The sequence below is a fragment of the Pristis pectinata genome, chromosome 14 (assembly GCF_009764475.1).
Source record: "Pristis pectinata isolate sPriPec2 chromosome 14, sPriPec2.1.pri, whole genome shotgun sequence".
NCBI lineage: Eukaryota > Metazoa > Chordata > Chondrichthyes > Rhinopristiformes > Pristidae > Pristis > Pristis pectinata.
Window position 1 is genome coordinate 18,420,813 of NC_067418.1, and position 19,072 is coordinate 18,439,884.

The window sequence follows — 19,072 nt, forward strand, 5'->3', positions numbered from 1 at the left end:
TGCCTCTCATAATTTTATAAACTTCAATCAGGTCTCCCCTCAGCCTCCAACAGTTCAGAGAAAACAACCCAACCCGTCCTTAAAGCTCATACTCTTTAATCCAGACAGCATCTTGGTAAACCTCTTCTGCACCCTTTACAAATCCTCCACATCCTTCCTGTAATGGGATAACCAGAACTGCACACAATACTCCAAGTGTGGCCTGACCAAACTTTTATATAACTGCAACATGACTTCCTTATTCTTATACTCAATGCCCTGACCAGTGAAGCCAAGCAAGCCATATGCCTTCTTTACCACCTTATCTTCTTGTGTGGCTATTTTTAGGGATCTATGGATTTGGATCCCAAGAACCCTCTGTACATTAATGCTGTTAAGGGTCTTGTCATTAACTGTATACTTTCCTCTTACATTTGAGCTCCTTTCAACTTGCATTTGATAAATCTTGAAACCACAATCTTAGCATTCTTCAAGTCAAAAGCTGACCCTAATATGTGCTCTGAAGACTCCATCTTTACCTTGTTGGTCATCACTGTTATCTCCGGCTGTCTGCTGTTGAAAAAAATATTTTCCTTTCAAAACCCAGATTAGTCTGCTTGCCCAACTTGCTGCTCTATATGGATCACACCTTGTCTGAAACTGCCTTGGAACTGAAACTACCTTCAATAAGTCCTGCTAATCCATTTATACTTGTTACCTAATTCATTTCAATCCAAAACCTTCGTTCTAGGTTCAAAATTATCTATGGACTTGTTATGCTTCACCTCTGCAATGCCTTTTAACCCCTGCATTAACCCCTCCAATTAATCCATCATTATTTCCATACTCCTATCCATCGAAGCTGTCGAAGTCTCTTCCATTTCGGCACTTCTCTTTCCATGTTTTATAAACCTGTCTCTCTCACCAAGCCTTTGGGCTCACCTCCAACACACTTCCTTGGAGCTCAGTGCTCGTTTTCCTGATGCATTTTTCTGAATTAATTTGGGTCATCTTTATTTCAAATAAAATCTTTGCATGAACGTAATCTATTCTTGAATTATTTTCATCTGTTATATGAGTGTCCATATATGGAGGTAAATACACAATCTAATAACACATTTTTTGGTTTCTAAGTTTAAAAAAAAGTTGATTTACAAAATCTTTTTTGTGAACATTAAAATCGATCAACTGCATTGGTTTCAAGGTAAGGAATCACACTTGGAGGTGATACAGACACAGTAAATGATCAGCAGATAAGTGCATTTTGTTGTGACATATTATAAAGTTTGGTATTATATTTGTCACCTACCCATAAAAGGTCAGTCTCAGGTAGCCGATCCTCTTTCCCAGTTTAGCCACTTGTCCTTTTTCCGTAGGAGCATGCTTCAGTTGCACAAATCCTATTCTCCGTAGATTGCACAGCCATTCATAGGCAACCTCATCATTTGTCAATACTTCCTCAAAGTTGGCAGTGGGGATCTGGAGCTCTGAACCCCAATGGTGTTGATCTGGTATAAAACAAGTTATAATCCTTGTTTTAGAGCTGTTTTCGATTCATGATTTACAGTAAACAGTTGTATTAAAAGGAGAAACTGGCCATTAAAATTTTGGAACGGTTCCAACAATATCATACTTTGTGAAGATGCTCCAAAGCACTTCAAATACAATGTAATATGACAACTTACTTGCACACAGAATAGTCATGAACAGTGTGTGAAATAAATGGAAAGTTAGTTTATTTCTGTGGTAAATTGATGAAGGAACATTGCTGAGGAGACCTGTAAAACTTTCAATTCATCCTGGAAAATGTGCTGTTGGACTTTGAACAAAATGCCTATCTATGTAAACTAACGGTTCATCTGGTTAAAATTTATACAAATTGTAGCACTTCCAATAAACACCAGTCTCTCTTCATACTGATATTGGAGTGTCCTAGTGATAAGGGATAGAAGGTGATGGTCGACAGTTGCTTTTGCTGTTAGAAGTCTGAAACTATTAGTGTACCACAGGGATTGGTATCTTGCGATCTGGATGTGAATATAGCAAGTATGATTAGTAAGTTCACAGATGATTTGAAAATTGATAGTTTTAATAGTGAGGAGGGTAGTCTTAGGCAACAGAATGATGTTGAATAATTATTAAGATATGTAAAGAAAAGGAAGATGGAATTTAATCCTGAAAAAAAATAAGGTCACGCATTTTGGAAAAACCAATGAATGGTTGGATCCTAGGAAGTACAAAGAAGAACAAGTAACTAGATGGTACATGACTTAAGATCCCTGAAGGCAGCAGCACGGGCAGATAAAGGTGGTTAAGAAGGCATATGGAATACTCGCCTTCGTTCACAAGACATGAAATATAAGAGCAAGGGGTGCTGTGGTACACCTATGTAAAATATTAGTTAGGGCATAGCTAGAGTACTGTATGCAATTCAAAGAATTGTCACCACACTATAACAAGAACGTCATTGTACTGGAAAAGGTACAGATGTTATTCACCAGGATGTTCCTTTGGATGGAGTGTTTCAGCTATGAGCAGAGACTGGATTTGTTTTCCTTGGATTGGAGAAGGCTCAGGGGGAGACCTGACTGAGATCTTAAAAAGTATGAGAGGTATAGGTGGGGTAGAGAGTGAGAAACTTACTCTCTACCCTAACTTTTCCCCTTTGCATAGGTGTATATTATCAGAGAGCACAGATTTAAGGTAAGGGGTAAGAAATTTTAGAGGGCATTTGAGGGAGAAGTTTTTCCTACACAGAGATGGTTGAAATCTGGAAAATATTCCCTGAGAAGCTGGAGGAGGTGGGTACTCTCACAACATTTAAGGAGTTCTTAAACGAGCACTTGAATCACCAAGGCATGGAAGGCTATAAACCAAATGCTAGAAAATGGGATTAATGTAGATAGGTTCTCGATGATTGGCAAGCACATGGTAGGTTGAAATGTCTGCTTCTGTGCTGTATAACTATGACCGTCTTTAATCATGTGCCAAAATGCTGGATGGAATTTGAACTCAATTTTCTGATTCAGGAATTATCTTGCAAGTAAATGATTGAACTCTTTCAAAACATGGATAAGTTATTCCATATTTCACCATTGTACTGAGATTTTGCACACACAGTTTTTAAAATTTAAACACTGATTAATAAAACCACATGAGAGCAGAGAAGTTAGACCACAGCTTGAGTCACCACATCACGTGAAAGCTACCATTGCACTGGAGTGAGTACAGAGGAGAATTACGAGGATGCTGCCAAAACTGGTAAATTATAGATAGGAGTAATGACTAGCTAAGCTGGGGTTATTCTTTTTGAAATAGAGGAAGCTGAGGGTAGATTTAATTGAGGTGTATAAATTTATAAAGGGGCTCAGAATAAACAGTAAGGACCCATTTTCCTTACTATTACAATATTCCAAATGAGTAACAGTTTTGTTTTCACCCAGAGAGTGGTTGGAGTCAGGAATTCACTGCTTGAAAGGGTGGTTGAAGTAGAGACGGACATCACATTTAAAATGCACCTGGGTGTGTACTTGAAGAACCATGACCTGCAGGGCTATGGTTGTACCGAAGAAACAAAAGGAAGAGTAGGCATTTTGACCCATTGTGCCTGCACTGCCATTCAGTAACATCATGGCTGTTCTTTTAATACAATGCCACTTTCCTGCTCTTTCTTGAGTATTCTCAGTGACTTAGCCTCCAAATTCCACCTTGGTAGAGAATTCCAAACATTCGCCACCCTCTGGGTGAAGAAATTTCTCATCTCTGACTTGGACGTCTGATCCTTAATTTTGAGACAGCAACCCTTGGTTAGAGTCAGAGAAATCCAGCACAGAAACAGGCCCTTCAGCCCACAAAGTCCACACCAAAAATCAACCACTCACTTAAACTAATCCCACATTCCCATCAACTCTCCCAGATTCTATCACTCACCCACACGAGGGTCAACTTACAGTGGCAGAGAGAATGTGCAATCTCCACAGACTATAGACATCACAGTCAAGGGAAACATTAACACTGCACTTAACCTATCAAGCCCCTTACAAATTTTGTACATTTTGACCAGTACAGACACCAGTGGGTCAAATAGCCTCCTTTTAATTATAGATTTATGATTAAAGAACTTTCATTCACATGGAGTCATAGAACTCAAGTTGAATCTATGTTTCAATTATGGGAAGCTTTTGATCTCCAGATCTGTTTACGGAAAGAAGGGTATTCCACAAGTGAAATATCCGGTGCTTCCAAGCTTGAAGCTTGGGAATTGTCAGAATCAAACACAAAAGATTGCTTTTTGAAAGCATTTTGTTTTAACAAATTCATCATTAGAAGCATCTAGTGTGCACTGAATCTTTCATTCTATTTACAAGTAGAAAGCTCACAATATCCAATTTGAAAGCTTTGAAATTTTGAAAGATGCAATAAACTGCTATTTTTTTTTCTCAGTGCCTTTTTCTAAATTTCTTAGAGCAAGGTAAAATATAAACTTTATGAGATTCTGTCAAGACCAGACAGTTTTCACTTCCCCTGTGAATCAGAGAGCCAAAATGAACATTTGGTCTGTAACCCAATATAAACATTAAAAAAAGAATTCAGCTGTTGTTTTAGATTGGCTCTTGGCTTCTGCATAAAAGTCACTACTGCAGTTTGTTTTTCTCATGCAACTGGCCATAAACGTGCTCTGAAACAGGTTCTTGTCCAGATCCAGAGCAATACTGGGCAGCAAAACCTTCCTCTACGTAGTGACCTTAGAAATTTTTCTCATCATTCCACTTCTCCCTTGTTCACCATCAAAAATTGTTTAGTAGTTTAATTTTTAAATATTTATCAGGAAATTACAAATAATAGTCAGGAACATCTAAATAGTTGTTCACACTCTATTACCACAGCAGAGATGGAAGCCTGCTAGTTGTGCAAAAACAGGGTCTCTGCCAAGATTTGGTGATGATTAGGAAGAGTAGCTGCGAGAAAATGCATCAGTCCAGAAAAATATGTCCTCTGAGTACTTTGTACTGGTTCTGTCTGTTCACAAGCTGCCAGATTCCTCCACCTGACTATCGTGTTTCAAGAAATAATTTAAGTTACTTGAGCTATTTTAAGATAAAAGGGGCTGCACAAATGTACCCAGCCAGGGGAAATGGGTGACATACTGAACAAGTGCTTTGGATCTGTATACATCAAGGAGAAGGACATGTAGGATAGCAAGATCAGGGAGGGGTATGCTGATATTCTAGGGCATGCTGATGTCAAGAAGGTGGTGGTGTTGGGTCTCTTGAAGAGCATTAAGGTGGATAAGTCCCCAGGGCCTGATGGGATCCATCCCAGGTTATTGAGAGAGACCAGACAGGAAATTGCTGGTGCCTTGACAGAGATCGTTGTATTCTATGTAGCCATAGGCAAGAACCCGGAGGATTGGAAAGTACCAAAAATATTTTTTCATCTGTTTAAGAAAGGCAATAGAGACAAATCAGGAAATTATAGGCTGATGAGCCTTACATCAGTGGTAGGGAAATTATTGGTGTAGATTCTTAAAAACAGAATCTACCATGGTTTTATCAGGGGATGTCATGACGTACAAACTTGATTGAGTTTTTTGAGGAGGTGATGAAGGTAGGTCAGTGAATGTCTTATACATGGACTTTGGTAAAGCTAATAATTCAAGGCTGCTATTGTAAAAGAAACTTCCTTAAACAAAAAAACTATCTATTACTTATTTGCCATTAAGAAATTGGGGTGGAACAGTAAGATATTCTAACGAAGCATTGTGAAAAAGTTAAAGCATCAATCGTAAATTATATAGTCAAATGGTAGCCTTTTCACAATCTTGGAATTTGTTTAGCACACTTCAGATTTGTAATCTGGGCATTTGAATATGACATTGAGGATAGTATGGACTTTAACCCTGACACAAACTGGAGCTTCTTTAATTTTCTACTTATGCATCTCACAGAACATTAGTACAGGCCCTTCAGCCCATGGTGTTATGCCGACATTTTATCCTGCTCTAATATCTATCTAACCCTTCCTTCCCACATAGCCCTCCATTTCTCTATCATTCATGTGGCCATCTAAGATCCTCTTAAATGTCCCTAATGTATCTGCCCCCACAATCTCTGCCAGCAGTGCATTTCATGCACCCATCATTCTCTGTGTAAAAAAAACTTACCCCTGACATCCCCCCCCTTCCTCCAATCACCTTAAAATTATGTCCCCTCGTGTTAGCCATTTTTGCCCTGGGAAAAATTCTCTGACTGTCCACTCAATCTATGCGTCTTATCATCTTGTACACCTCTATCAAGTCACCTCTCATCCTCCTTCTCTCCAAAGAGAAAAGCCCTAGCTCGCTCAACCTATCCTCATAAGACATGCTCTCCTATCCAGGCAACATCATGATAAATCTCCTCTGCACCTTCTGAAGCTTCCACATCCTTCCTATAATAAGGTGACCAGAACTGAACACAATACTCCAAGTGTGGTCTGACCAGAGTTCTATAGAGCTGCAACATTACCTTGCGGCTCCTGAACTCAATACCAACTAATGAAGGTCAACACACCATACGCCTTCCTAACAACCCTATCGACCTGCGCAGCAACCTTGAGGGATCTATGGACGTGGACCCCAAGATCCCTCCGTTCCTCCACACTGCTAAGAGTCCTGCCATTAACCTTGTATTCTGCCTTCAAATTCGATTTCCCGAAGTATATCACCTCACACTTATCCGGCTTGAACTCCATCTGCCACTTCTCAGCCCAGGTCTGCATTCTATCAATATCCTGTTGTAAACTACAGCAACCTTCTACACTATCCACAACACCACCAACCTTTGTATCATCAGCAAACTTACTAACCCACCCTTCCGCATCCTCATCCAAGTCATTTATAAAAATCACAAAGAGCAGGGGTCCCAGAACAGATCCCTGCAGAACACCACTGGTCACCGACCTCCAGGCAGAATATGTTCCATCTACAACCACCCTGTCTTCTATGGGTGAGCCAATTCTGAATCCACACAGCCAAGTTTCCCTGGATCCCATGCCTCCTGACTTTCTGAATGAGCCTTCCATGAGGAACCTTATCAAATGCCTCACTAAAATCCATGAAAACCACATCCACTGTTCTACCTTCATCAATAAGCTTTGTCACATCCTCAAAGAATTCAATCAGGCTTGTGAGGCACGACCTGCCCCTCACGAAGCCATGTTGACTGTCCCTTATCAGTCTATGCTTCTCCAAATGCCCATAAATCCTGTCTCTAAGAAACTTCTCCAGTAATTTGCCCACTACTAAAGTAAGACTCACTGGTCTGTAATTTCCAGGGTTATCCCTACTCCCTTTCTTAAACAAAGGAACAACATTTGCCACCCTCCAATCATCTGGCCAGCGAGGACGCAAAGATCATCGCCAAAGGCGCAGCAATCTCGTCCCTCATTTCCCGTAATAACCTTGGATATATCCTGTCTGGCCCCGGTGACTTATCTATCCTAATGTTTTTCAGAAGTTCCAGCACATCCTCTTTCCTCACGTTGACATGCACTAGTGTATCAGCCTGTTGTACACCATCCTCACAATCGTCAAGGTCTCTCTAATTGGTGAATACTGAAGAAAAGTATTCATTAAGGACCTCCCCTACCTCTTCCGACTCCAGGCACATGTTTCCTCTTTTATCCCTGATCAGTCCTACCCTCACTCTAGTCATCCTCCTATTCACATACGTGTAGAATGTGTAGAGTTTTCCTTAATCTTACTGGCCAAGGACTTCTCATGCCCCCTTCTAGCTCTTCTAAGTCCATTTTTAAGCTCCCTGCTGGCTACCTTGCAACTCTCCAGAGCCCTCTCTGATCCATGCTTTCTAAACCTCAGGTAAGCTTTCTTCTCTTGACAAGATATTCTACGTCTCTTGTCAACCATGGTTCCTTCACCCTACCATCCTTACCCTGCCTCAATGGGACAAACCTATCCAGAACCCTATGCAAATACTGCCTAAACAACCTCCATATTTCTGCTGTGCACTTCACCAAGAACATCTGTTCCCAATTTACGCTCCCAAGTTCCTGCCTAAAAGCATCATAATTTCCCCTCCCCCAATGATATACTTTCCCATATCGTCTGCTCCTGTCCCTCTCCAAGGCTATGGTAAAGGTCAAGAAGTTATGGTCACTATCTCCAAAATGGTCTCCCACCAACAGATTGGAAACCTGATCGGGCTCATTGTCTAGTACCAGGTCCAGAATGGCCTCTCCTCTAGTCGGCCTGTCCACATACTGTGTCAGGGATCCTTCCTGTACACACTGAACAAACTCCGTCCCATCTATCCCCTTTACACTAATGAGATGCCAATCAATATTAGGGAAGTTGAAACCACCCATGGCAACAACTCTGTTATTTTTGAACTTCTCCAAAATCTGCCTCCTGATCTGCTCATCAGTGTCTCTGCTGCTACTGGGGGGACTGTGAAATACTCCCAATAGACTGGGATCACTCCCTTCCTGTTTCTGACTTCCACCCAAATGGCTCAGTAGACGATCCCTTCAGGACATCCTCCCTTTCTACAACTGTGACCCTGTCCCTGATCAGAAAAGCAACTGCCCACCTCTTTTACCTCCATCCTTGTCCCTTTTGAAACATCTAAACCCCGGAATATCCAGCAGGCATTCCTGCCCTTGCGACAGCCAAGTCTCTGTAATGGCCACAACATCACAGTTCCACACACTTACCCATGCTCTAAGTTCATCACTCTTGTTCCTGATATTTCTCGCATTAAAGTAGACGCACTTCAGCCCATCCAACTGACTGCAATTTTGCCCTTTCAAATGCCTATCCTTCCTCACAGTCTTTCTACACTCTGCATCTACTTGTACACTAAATGCACCAACCTCTGACCTATCACTCTGGTTCCCATCCCCCTGCCAAACTAGTTAAATCACTCCCCAAAAGTTCCAGCAAACCTGCCCGCAAGAATATCGGTCCTCCTCCAGTTCAGGTGTAACCCGTCCCTTTTGTACAGGTCATACCTTCCCCAGCAGAGATCCCAATGATCCACAAATCTGAAACCTTGCCCCCTGCACCAATTCCTTAGCCACGCATTCATCTGTCAAATCATCCTATTCTTACCCTCACTGGCGCGTGGCACAGGCAGCAATCCAGAGATACTACCCTTGAGGTTCTGTTTTTCAGCTTCCTACCTACATCCTTATATTCCCTCTTCAGGACCTCACCTCTTTTCCTACCCGTGTCATTGGTACCAATATGTACTACGACCTCTGGCTGTTCACCCTTCCCCTTCAGAATGCTGTGGACCCAATCAGAGACATCCCTGACCCTGGCACCTGGGAGGCAACATACCATCTGGGAGTCTCTTTCATGTCCACAGAATCTCCTGTATCCACAGAATCGCCATGCATCTGATACATTGTGGAGTAATCTTCAAAACAACTGACAGCCAAGGCAAAGGTGTTTCACATTCCAGAGACTATTCACGCAATTTAGTTAATTGTTGAATAATGACGGCCTTAATAAAGCATATATTATAATCAATTACAAAACAATATAGTTGAGCAATTGAAGCAAAATGCCTGGGATTAACCTGTGCTTTTGTCAGTGAATAATTGTTTAACTGGAAATAAGTAGGTACACTTTTTTGTTCAAATGCAATTGAACAATATCCATTTCTTCTTGGGTATTTTGAATCTAGCAGTTGAGTCTTTTGAATGGTTATTTCATCAAGATGCTTTCCCAAAAATCTGAAACTCTAGCTGGTTGAAACATGTGCCCAGAATGTGTTGTGCACTCTCAATTGGCCCAGTGGACTGCAGTTACCCTGGAATTTAGATAGAAATTAACCCCACTTTGTCAATTAAATTTTTGGTAAATTGCCGCCATGCATCTGATACATCGTGGAGTAATCTTCAAAACAACTGACAGCCAGGGCAGAGGTGTTTCACATTCCAGAGACTATTCACACAATTTAGTTAATTGTTGAATAATGACAGCCTTAATGAAGCATATATTATAATCAATTACGAAACAACATAGTTGAGTAATTGAAGCAAAATACCTAGGATTAACCTGTGCTTTTGTCAGTGAATAATTGTTTAACTGGAAGTAAGTAGCAATTTTGATAATAGTAGCATCATAACATAGAACAGTACAGCACAGTAACAGGCCCTTCGGCCCACCACGTCTGCATGACCATGATGCCAATCTAACTAATCCCATCTGCCTGCACATTGTTCATATCCTGCTATTCCCTGCCTGTTCACACGTCTGTCCAAATGGTGTTTAAATGTCCCCAACACATTTTCTTCTACCATCTCCCTTGGCACTGCTTTCTACCATCTCCCTTGGCAGGAACCTACCACTCTCTTTGTAAAACAAAAACTTGTCTCACACATCTCCTTTAAACTTTCCCCCTCTCACCTTAAACTTTTGCCCTCTAGTATTTGACATAGAGTCATACTGCACAGAAACAGGCTCTTTGGCCCAACTGGTCCAGCCAACCAAGATGCCCATCTAAGCTAGTCCCATTTGCCCGCATTTGGCCCATATCCCTCTAAACCTTTCCTATCCATGTACCTGTCCAAGTGTCTTTTAAATGTTTTTATTGTACCTGCCTCAACCACGTCCTCTGGCAGCTTGTTCTATGTATGCACCGCCATCTGTGTGAAGAAGTTGACCCTCACGTCTTTTCCCTCTCACCTTAAACCTATGCTTTCTGATTCCCTTTCCCTGGGAAAAAGACAGTGCATTCACCTATTTATGCTCCTCATGATTTTATACATCTCTAGTATCCTCTGGTCCAAGAAATAAAGTACCAGCCTGCCCATCCTCTCCCTATAATTCAGGCCTTTGAGTCCTGGCAACATTCTCATAAATCTTCTGTTTCCAGCCTTGGAAAAATACTCTATCAACTCTATGTATGCCTCTAATAATTTTATATACTTCTGTCAGGTCACCCCTCTGCCCCCAGTGCTCCAGAGAAAACAATCCAAGTTTGTCCAGCTTCTCCACATATCTAATGCACTCCAATCCAAACAACATCCTGGTGAACATCTTCTACATCCTCTCCAAAGTCTCCACATCCTTCCTATAGTGTGGTGACCACAAATACACACAATACTACAAATGTGGCCTAACCAAAGTTTTATACAGCTGCAACATGACTTGCTAACTTTTATATTCAATGCTCCAACCATTGAAGGCAAACATACCATCTGCCTTCTTTAACACGTATCAACTTGTGTTGTGACTTTCACAGGGAGTTATGGACTTGCACCCCAAGAACGCCATATATCAATGTTCCTAACCTTCCTGCCATTTACTGTGTACTTTCCTTTTGCATTTCAGCTCCCAAAATGCAAAACCTCACACTTTTCTGGATCAAACACTCTCTGCCATTTCTCCGCCCACATTTCCAATGGTCTATATCCTGCTGAATCCTTTGATAAGCTTCCTCACTGTTCAGCATTCTGCCAATTTTCACATCATCTGCAACTTACTAATCAGACTACTTTACATTTTCATCCAAATCATTTACATATACTGTAAACAACAGTGGTCCCAGCATTGATCCTTGCAGAACTCCCTTGATCACAGACCTCTAGTGAGGAAAATTCCCTTCCACCACTACCCGCTGTCTTCTAATGACCAAGCCAGTTTTGTATCTAACTTACCAACTCACATTATAAAGAACACATTTCAGCTTTTATGGACTTTTTTTAAAGATCCCTATAAACAAGAACTACATATTTGTCATGACTCAAATCAGTTTTTATTTTCAATACATTTGGCTTTTGGCACATTGGTCTTCATAAGTCAGGGCATTGAGTATGAAAATTGGGAGGTCATGGTGCGGTTGTACAGGATGCTGGTGAGGCCACACTTGGAGGATTGTGTTCAGTTTTGGTTGCCCTGCTATAGGAAAGATACTACTAAACTCGAAAGAGTGCAGAAAAGATTTTGGAATTGGAATTGGTTTATTATTGTCACATGTACCAAGGTACAGTGAAAAACTTGTCCTGCATACCGTTCATACAGATCAATTCATCACCCAGTGCAATGCGGTAGTACAAAGTAAAAACAATAACAGAGTGCAGAATAAAGTGTAACAGCTACAGAGAAAGTACAGTGCAGGTAGACAATAAGGTGTGTGGTCATAATGAGGTAGATTGTGAGGTCAAGAATCCATCTTATCATACTAGGGAACCATTCAAGAGTCTTATAACAGTGAGATAGAAACAGTCCTTGAGCCTGGTGGTACATGCTTTCAGGCTTTTGTATCTTCTGCCTGATGGGAGAGGGGAGAAGAGAGAATGTCCAGGGTGGGTGGGGTCTTTGATTATGCTGGCTGCTTTACCAAGGTAGCAAGAACCGTAGACAGAATCCATGGAGGGGAGGCTAGTGTCCGTGATGCGCTGGGCTGTGTCCACAACCCTCTGCAGTTTCTTGTAGTCATGGACAGAGAAGGTGTCATACCAAGCCGTGATGCATCTGGATAGGATGCCTTCTACAGTGCATCGATAAAAATTGGTGAGGGTCAACAAGGATGTGCTAAATTTCTTTAGCCTCCTGAAGAAGTAGAAGTGCTGGTAAGCTTTCTTGGTTGTGGTTCTACATTGCTGATGTTCATTCCAAGGAACTTGAAGCTCTCAACCCTCTCAACGCCATTAATGTAGACAGAAGCATGTATACCGTCCCCCTTCTTGAAGTCAATGACCAGCTCTTTTGCTTTGCTGACACTGAGGGAAAGGTTATTGTCATGACACCACATTACTATGCTCTCTATCTCCTTCCTGTACTCCTTATTTGAGATACGGCTCACTACAGTGGTATCATCTGCGAACTTGGAGATGGAGTTCTACAGAATCTGGCAATGCAGTCATAAATGTATAGGGAGTAGAGAGGGTGACTGAGAACAGGGCCTCGTGGGGCACCAGTGTTGAGAAAAATCGTGGCAAAGGTGTTGCTTCCTATCCTTACTGACTGCCGTCTGTTGGTCAGGACGTCAAGGATCTAGTTGCAAAGGGAGAGGTTGAATCCCAGGTCTCAGAGTTTGGTGATGAGCTTGCTTGGAATTATAGTATTGAAGGTGGAGCTGTAATCAATAAACAGTAGTGTAACGTAGGTGTCTTTACTGTCCAGATGCTCTAGAGATGAGTGTAGGGCCAGGAAGATGATGTCTGCTGTAGACCTGTTTCAGCAGTAGGCGATATGCAGTGGGCCGAGGTTGTCTGGGAGGCTGGAGTTAAATGCGTGCCATGACCAGCCTCTCGAAGCACTTCATGACGACGGATGTCAGAGCCAGCGGGTGACAGTCATTAAGGCACGTTACCTATTATCTGGTTTTTCTTAGGTACCAGGATGATAATGGTCTTCTTAAAGCAGGTGGGAACCACAGATTGAAACAGGGAGAGGTTAAAAATATCTGCAAATAGCTCCACCAGCTTTACAAGTATGCTACCAGGTCTTAAGGGACTGAGTCATAGCGAGAGGTTGGATAGGCTAGGACTTTATTCCTTAGAGCGTAGGAGACCTTTATAGAGGTGTATAAACACAGACAGGGTGAATGCACTCAGTCTTTTTCCTAGAGTTGGGGAATCAAGAACTAAAGGACATCAGTTTAAAGTGAGAGGAAAAAGATTTTAAAGGGATGTGAGGGTCAAATTCTTCACAAAGAAGGTGGTGCACATATGGAACGAACCACCAGAGGAAGTGGATTACAATAACAACATTTAGAAGTCAGTTGGACGGGTACATGGATTGGAAAAGTTTAGAGGGTTATGGGCCAAATGCTGGCAAATGGGTCCAGCTTGAATGGGGTATCTTGGTCGGCTGGACCAGTTGGGCTGAAGGGCCTGTTTCCGTGCCGTATGACTCTGTACCATCTTCTATCAGAAGTGTTCTTGTTCTGTAAAATTTCTTTAAAACTTATTTATTCCAGGAAATCAAAACTAGACACAAGTTGTGGTTTGCAAAGTAACAAGGGCTCCAGACAAAGTCTACAGTCGTATTAACTCTGTGGCCCTGAAGTGCCTTGCCATTGTTAGCCCTATGTTGACTTCACTCTCCTCCTGGATGGATTTGGTTTACAAATAAGGAGCATGATGTCATATAGCTCAGGAGTAATTGAATGACTTCAACTTTGAACAAGAGGAGTTTGGCTCTAGGGATGTATTTCACTGTTTTGGTGCCAATAAAGCAATGATTTGTTTGGTCCTTGGAGCCAAAGAAAATGTTAGTTGGAACCAAGGCTGACTCGACAATTCCAGTTTGTTCACCCCGAAACATATGCTGGCTACATTAAGTGCATTCGGTAAAAATGGATTCTGTTAATTGCAAAAATGCAATGTGACTGGCAGTAGAATAAACAAAGACTATTTATCATCTTGTTCAGTTGAGCAGAAAATCCACGATGTGAGTTTCTTATTTGTTCTGCAATTACATTCCCCAGACAACATTTTGAGCCAAAATACATAACCTCAGTTGAAAGTTGCATATTAAGAAAAAGAAACAGGAGTAGGCCAATTTAGTTCATTGAGTCTGTTCTGCCCATTCAATTCGCTAATGGGTAATCTGTACCCTGACCTCATTTACCTGCTGATACTCCAGAGAGGTTGGTTTCTTTCCCTAACAAAATCCATTACTGTCTTTAAAGCTTCATTGATCCAGCATCCATAGCCTTTTGGAAAAGTTCCAGATTTCTTCTTTCTTCAACATGAAGAAATATATTCTGGTTTCATTCCTATGTGTCCAAGTTCTAAATTTAAGCTTATACAGAGTCATAGAGAGAATCTGTGCTGACACCAAGCACCCATTTACACTAATCCTACATTCATCCCGTTTTCTTTAATCTTCCCATCAACTCTCCCCAGATTCTACCACTCACCTACACACAAGGGGCAATATACAGTCAGCAATTAAACTACCAACCTGCAAGTCTTTGGGATGTGGGAGGAAACTGAAGCACCCTGAGGAAATCCACGCAGTCACGGGGAGAACATGCTAACTCCACACAGACAGCACCGGAATGAACCCAGGTTTCTGGCACTGTGAGGCAGCGGCTCTAACAGCTGTGCGACTGTTCCGCCCATACACATCTCCATCAGATACATTGCCTTCTGACTTTATAACTCTGACTACACTGATTAGAAAACAATTCAACCCTGTGCACTTGAGGGAATACAGACCAAGCTTTTGCAACTTCTTGCTAATTTGAAGACTTGAAACTAGTACTATTAGAGCGAGTCTATATAGCAACCACTCCAAAGCCAATATATTCTTACTGGATGCAGTGCCAAAAACAGAATCCAGCACTCCAGATGGGGTCAGAGCAAGGCTCTGTAAAACTAAAGCATAACTTCCCCGGCAACCGATCCTTTGCACTAGACTCTCTGGAGGTAAAGGCTGACATTCCATTAGTTTTTTTTTATTTCTATTTGCACTGGTCCACTAATTTTTAGTTCTTTTTGTATGTGGATATACAAATCTCTTTGCTCTTCCACTGTTCCTAATATTATAAGCTATTTTTTCCCTCAGAAAGGATGAATTATTTTAACTGTCTGTGCACTCTACACATTTCCTTTTATGTCTCCTCATCATTCAACCTTTAGAGGGGAACATTTACAGCAACACAAAAATGCTGATGTGAAATACAGTGTTTTGTAATATAAGCCCATGCGTTTTTACTTTCTTAGGAGGCTAAGGAGGTTCAGCTTGTCACCGAACACTCTAACGAACTTCTACAGGTGTACTGCTGAAAGTATCCTGATAAGTTGCGTCATGGTCTATTACAGCAATTCAAATGCGCAGGAACATAAGCTGCAGAGAGTAGTGGACTCTGCCCAATACATCATGGGCACATCCCTCCCCACCATTGGTAGCACCTACAGAACACACGGCCTCAAGAAGGCAACACCCATCACAGATCCCCACCATCGGTCAGGAGGTACAAAGCCTGAACTCCCACACCACCAGGTTCAAGAACAGCTACTTCCCTTCAACCATTCGGTTCTTGAACCAACTGGCAAAACACTAATCACTACAGTTTAGCAAAACTATGACCACTTTGCACTAAAATGGACTTTTTAAAATTCTGTATTCTTTGTTGTAAAAACTGTCTATAATTTATGTTTTTCTTGTGAATGCTGCTTAAATGATACCATGTGCCTGTGATGCTGCTGCAAGTAAGTTTTTCATTGCACCTATGCATACATGTACTTGTGTAGATGACAATAAACCCCACCGACTTCCCATGTCTTCTTGTGCCAGGTAGTCAACTGGGGGGGTTTCAGATGGCAGGCCAGCTTTTGAGTCATACGTCATGGAAATGGGCTCTTTGGCCCGACTGGTCCATGCCGACCAAGATTCCCATTTAAGCTCGTCCCATTTCCCCGCGTTTGGCCCATATCCCTGTAAACCTTTCCCTATCCAAGTACCTGTCATTGTTCACTGTGGCACTCCAAAGGGTATATCACATTTAAGATCAGTGTTCTTCCTAACAAGTCATGATAGGGAGATGATAAAACATTTGCTTCTTTTGCCTTCCAGATCATTCATTTTCTTAAAATACTGGTAGTCATCCAGAGCCCTAGAAAGGCCCCATTCACTGTCAATTCTTTCCACATTGCATAAGATACAAGTGTTTTCTACTTGCTTCTCAGCCCAAAAATTACTGATGTATTTCAATCTGGAGAAGCTTTAACTCACTTCTGATGATATTCATTGATATTCTTCTGTTTCCATCAACATTTAATTTTAAATTACACTTCCATTAACATCACCCTGGTATTAAGTGGTGTAGTTTTGCCCATCCTTTATGTTCTGACCTCCCTTTCAAGGATTTAAAAAGCCGTATTTAGCTTCTTGTTGACAGGACTCCAACGTCATGGACAATAGCTGACATTAGGATGTCCAATAAGGTCAATTTTTGCATAAATTCTACCATGCTACTTGGAGCTTAGAAAAGACCATGGTATTTAGCAACAATTATTTTTGAAGTCCCAGAAGTTGCTTCTAAAACAATACATTTTCTCATATTGATGTTGTGCAAAATGGACAATTTATTTATTTTAGACCAGTGATCGATATAGTTTGCTTTGAGGCAAATATGGGTGGCTTCAACACAAACTGCGATGTGCAATGTGAAGTCACATCACTAAAGTTAATTCATGTTATTGAAACTTTGTACAGTATATCTATTATTTGTACAAGGTAAACATTATAATGTTGCTGGGTAGTCTGTCAAATATGTGGATACCTGAGAATCAAAAATCTGCAGATGCTGGAAATCTGAATTAAGAGCAGAAAATGCTGGAAACTCAGAAGGTTAGTAGAAAGTGAAAAAGAGTTAATGTTTCAGGTTGAAGACCCTTCATCAGAACTGGGAAAGCAGGAAAACAAGTTAGTTTTAAGTTGAAGAAAAGGTAATGAAAGGATTAAGGACAAGGCTAGGGTTATGATGGGATAAGTTGTAGAATCATAAAGTCAATGGGTTAATGGGAGCTGTTAAAGAGAGAGAAAATAATGGAACATAAAAGATATGACAGAGAGACTTGAAAAGCTGCGAAATGCAGGGTTGTAGGATGTGCTCAGTAAATCAGGCTGTGCCAATGCCAGACTGTGACCACTGAACGTTGTTCACTTGATTGGAAGTGCAAGCAAATTGTTGCTTCACTTGGAAGGACTGTTGTGTTCCTGGCTATTGGGAAGAGAAGAAATAAAAGAACAGGTGGGCATCCCCTGCAGCTGCATGCTCAATTGCTCTAAAAGGGTCAGGTGGTCATTGGGTACGGAAAAGCAGACCCGGGAATCAGGAAGGGAATGGTTCCTTCAAAATGCTGAAAGGGGAGGGGAAGATATGGTTGGTGATGGAATCTTTTGGAACTCTCAACTCTTGGAAAAAGCAAGGATAGAATTCCTCTCGTCCTCACTTTCCAACGCACTGGCCTTCACATCCACCAAAGCTTTTTTTTTTGCAATTTCTGCCAGCTTCAACCAAATTCCACCACTAAACGCGTCTCCTTCTCACATTCAGTGTTCACTCTGTGGTCTCTTCCACAATGAAGAAACCAAATGCAGATTAGGTGACTGCTTTGCAGAACAATTCTGTTCAGTCTGCAGGGGCAACTCAGAGCTCGCTGTTACCTGCTACTTCAAATCTCCATCCCATTCCCACACAGACCTGTCTGGGTCCTCCTGTTATAATAATGACCAATTTAAGCTTGAGGAACAACTTCCATCTGGGCACACTGCAGCCTTCTGGACTTGATCTTGACTGCTACAACTTTACTAATTTTGCTTTCATTGACTGTACCAGAATTGCCCATACCTGCTGTAGGTCATCCATCTGTATTAGCTCAGTTCTTCTGTCTCCATTTGCAAAGCCCAACCTGCTGAGCACGTCCTCCAGTCCTGCAATTCACAGGTTTCCAGGTTCCTTCCTCTCTCTCACTTTCCAAGTGCGCTCATCTCATAGCCTTTTAGTCCACTTTCTCTCTCTAACCACCCTGATTATCCCAGTGACTGGATTACCTCTATCTCCTCAAGGTGACCTAGGCCTCACCCTATCAGAGATAGTTTCTTCATCCTTCCACAATCTCTGCAATTTAAAACTAACTTGCTGCCTCATCTGCTTCCACCATTTTCTCCTGTAGATCAGAGTTTGTCTTCATTGTTAGAAAAGTGCTGACCATTCTATTAGCTCTTCCTCAACATCAATTTTAATACATGTTCAGATGAAGATGAGCAATGTGGAAGCATCTACAATATCATAGAATCACAGGCTAGTTTATGCAGGGAAAACCAATTTAATTCTTTTGCACTGGATTTGTTGAGCCAATGTTGGTGTCAACCCCAGTGATACCTTCTGTTAAAGCCAGGAGGGTGTTCCAGGGTAATAGCCTCAGAACAATGTAAAGTCTCAACAACTAATGAAACCTTTCTGCCTAAGGGCGCAGAACACCAAATGGGATACATCATCCAACCATTAAATATGACACATACAAGTCTGTAAAGTCACAATTTTAATGGTTTCTGAATTTTGTTTTATAAGAACAATAAACAATGGAGCAGGCTGTGATATTTTTGAATGACAGACCAAGT

General features: G+C 41.5%; 1 protein-coding gene across 1 annotated transcript in view; it reads right to left on the bottom strand.

Annotated features, from left to right (window-relative positions):
- Positions 1–19,072, bottom strand: part of bbox1 (butyrobetaine (gamma), 2-oxoglutarate dioxygenase (gamma-butyrobetaine hydroxylase) 1) — a 133,373-nt gene that overhangs the window by 58,133 nt on the left and 56,168 nt on the right. The window contains exon 4 of the mRNA XM_052029352.1: positions 1,289–1,487. Within this exon, the coding sequence (XP_051885312.1) occupies positions 1,289–1,487 (199 nt within the window). The remainder of the gene's footprint in view (positions 1–1,288; positions 1,488–19,072) is intronic.